At 57.9% G+C, this 2,840-nt stretch overlaps 1 protein-coding gene across 1 annotated transcript; it reads right to left on the bottom strand.

Annotated features, from left to right (window-relative positions):
* Positions 1 to 347: 347 nt before the first annotated feature.
* LOC116272731 (TBC1 domain family member 3B-like) lies at positions 348 to 2,379 on the bottom strand. Its single transcript, XM_031661504.1, has 2 exons — positions 2,203 to 2,379; positions 348 to 1,234 (listed from the first exon to the last, which is right to left on the bottom strand). Exons 1-2 carry the CDS (start codon positions 2,372 to 2,374, stop codon positions 765 to 767), a joined length of 642 nt encoding a protein of 213 aa, XP_031517364.1. The 5' UTR covers positions 2,375 to 2,379; the 3' UTR covers positions 348 to 764.
* Positions 2,380 to 2,840: the final 461 nt, after the last annotated feature.

The raw sequence follows: 2,840 nt of genomic DNA, 5'->3' as shown, positions 1-2,840 counted from the left end.
TGTCAGTCACCCACACCGGCCTAAATTTCTTATGGTATAGGTACTTAAAGCGTCTCATAATTAGGGGCAGCTGGATGGAAGGTGTAGGAGGACACTGTAGTGCCTTTTCAATATTTCTGTATCTCTAAAATAATTTCAACAGAAAACATTTATTTTAAAATAGGAAGGGGGTTACCATCTATGAGTTGAAAATACAAAGGCAGGCTGCAGTGTCGTCAGAATTTCAGAAGCTGGTCACACAGCTGGGGTGCTGGGAGGGCTAGGCATGGTTGGCTTTGTGATCACAGGGGCTGGTGTGTTCCCATCTGAAGGTCTTTGAGCTGCACACTTTCTTATCAATTTTCATAAATTTAACAAAAATAAAGCGAAGAGGCAAAGCTGGCTTGGGTTGTTAAGCCTCGGAAATTATCCAGCCATGAGCCCTGGCCCAGATGCTTCTAGAAGCCTGGAGGGAACTGAGAACTTTCCAAGTAGAGGTGGCAGAGGCAAGGCCCTGAGGTGGGAGCGCACTGCTGCTCATGCAGAGCTGTTAAGGAGGTGTCCTGGTTGGAATCAGTGCTGGGTGCAGTGCAGGGCTGGAAGTCCACGTCCACACTGTGGCTCAGTGCAGTGAAAGCCAATCTCACCCCCTCCGCAGGGTGTTCCGCCTGCCAGCAGGTGGCCAGCTGGTCTTCCTGGGATACGGTGCCATTCTAGAAATTGGGTGCAAGTCTCTTGTCCGTAGACGGGGTGCCCTGTTATAGTGGGATATCTCCTGGCCTCCCTCAGTCCTGATGGGCCTGGGCAGGGCCTGGTGTCAGGGTCCCCGTGGGCTTCACGAGCTGGCCCTGTCCCACAGTCCCGGGGCTGTCCAGGACACATTCAGAAGGGACACGGACCCAGCAGCTCTGTTCGAAATCATAATGGGGGAACCAAGGGCCCCCTACATCCAGGTCCGTCGGGAGCCGGGGCATCGAGTTCCACTCCAGGAATCTCCAGGAACCCTGAGGTCTTCCCTGAGCCGGGGCCGGGCTGGGCACACCCCAAGTGCCCAGAGGGTAGATGTCTTCCCGGACAGCCACACCAGGACAAGATGTGGAAAAACGAGGTGCCCATGGTGGGTAAACTAACCAAATGGGCCGCTGGAACCGGGCTGGTGGGCCTGGAGGGGCCTGCCTGTCCCCATTGCAGAGGGTCATCCTGCCATGTGAAGCCGGCACAGGCGTGGGTGTTGAGGACACTTGCTCGGGTTTGGCTGAAAGGAAAACAGACATGGTCAGCGTCTCTAATGAGCCCATGCAGGCATTTCCCGGCTGGGCCCCATCTGCCTGGGTATCTGGAGTCCTCGGGCTCTCTGTGGGGCCCCTGGGGCCTGACACTGAGGACACGCCTGTAGTCTGCTGATCCCAGAGGGAGGGGTGTGTGCCACCTGGCGTGGGGAAGCTGTCAGGGCATGACAGGTGGCTCCTGGCACTGCCCCCAGGGTTCGGACTGGCTGGGGGCTTCCTACCACACACCCTCGTCCCAGGGCTGTTGGGCCAGGGATATACCCCCAGTAAGAACTCAGGTGGGAGGGGACTTGGATGTCACCCAGCCCCTTGCAACCTCTCATGGGGAACCGTCTACGCAGTGGGTGATTGGGCCTTGACATGGGTCATCCTCTGCCCTCCTGGGCTGTCCAGTCCATGCCAGGACTGACCGTTCCCACATCAGGCTGAAATCTTGGCTCTGGGCCCGGGGTCCTGCCTGTGCCCTCTCCCTGAATGCTCTGGGGTCAGGGACACCCGATTCCCTTGTCTCCCTGGCTCAAGGCTGGTTGTCCCGGCAACCTTGGAGGAGCGTGCAGCAGTGAGGGGCCTCTGCTGCTCTCTGAGGCTGTGGCTGCTTGCAGGGAGGGGCGAGGTTTCCCACAAATGGGTCTGGCTCATCTAGTGCCCTAGAGGGTCCTATAAGGGGGAGACAGAGACACTGCGGATAGTGGGAGGGGGCTTGTTGGACGGTCATGCCCACATCCTCCTCCTGCGGGCACAACACATCCAGTACACATGCACTGAGCGCCTGCCCTGAGGACCGGTGGGCCTCCTGTACTTAGAGTCCAGGAGGAAGAGGAGAAAAAAAAGTGAAGAGGAAGGCCCAGGTAGTAGGGTTGCGGGTCTCAGGCACTCCCCTACTATTGACTGCCCCAGAGGGTGACATGGGAGGGGACATGGCACTGGAGCCCACCTGGGGGTGGCAGGTCCCCTTGCTTCCTCATCAGTTTCTTCGTAGAGGTCCTAAGATGCTTGAGCACAGCGTCATCATCCAACTCCCAAGTATGGAAGAACTGGTTCCGAAACCGTGCCCACAGGCCAGACCTGGATGTCTTCACGAGGCGCTCTAGGGATAGGGTGGACATCAGGCCAGGAGAGTTCCCTGGGAGGGGGTACAGCTGATACCTCGTGGCCACTTCAGTCTCCCACTGGGCAGTGCTGGATCCTTTTGTGGCCACCCCAGGGGCCCAGATGTGCACAAGAGCCTGTGGCTGGAGGGCCACCTGGGCAAGGAAGTGCTCACAACACTCCTGACTTTCATCTGGGTCATGTGGGGGACGGGCTCGGTGTCACTGTGCCCTGCCCAGCCCACCTGGCCAGACCTCCCTCCAGACCAGAACAGAGGATCATGAGGACAGTGTGAGGAAGCTGGCCTCTGGACAGTCTGGGTCTGACCCCAGGGCTTCCCAGGCCCCACTGGGCACATGTACACTTACTCCTCTGAACTTTAAAGACAATGCTTGTCATCGGCATCAACACTTGTTCTCCTTCCAGCAAATACACATCCCACAGGCGCAGGATGAGCCCAAGAGAGATCTGTGGGGATAGCAG

Source organism: Papio anubis, unplaced genomic scaffold (assembly GCF_008728515.1).
Source record: "Papio anubis isolate 15944 unplaced genomic scaffold, Panubis1.0 scaffold1767, whole genome shotgun sequence".
NCBI classification, from domain to species: Eukaryota; Metazoa; Chordata; class Mammalia; order Primates; family Cercopithecidae; genus Papio; species Papio anubis.
Note: the sequence above shows the minus strand (reverse complement) of the source record. Positions and strands in the feature narration are given on the sequence as shown.

What these genes read in the sequence shown, in the direction of transcription:
- LOC116272731 (XM_031661504.1), bottom strand. Translation starts at nt 2,374, where the DNA reads ATGTCCACCCTATCCCTAGAGCGCCTCGTGAAGACATCCAGGTCTGGC. An exon ending in AGGGGACCTGCCACCCCCAG is followed by an intron (nt 1,235 to 2,202) that starts GTGGGCTCCAGT and finishes TTTTCCTTTCAG; the next exon opens with CCAAACCCGAGCAAGTGTCC.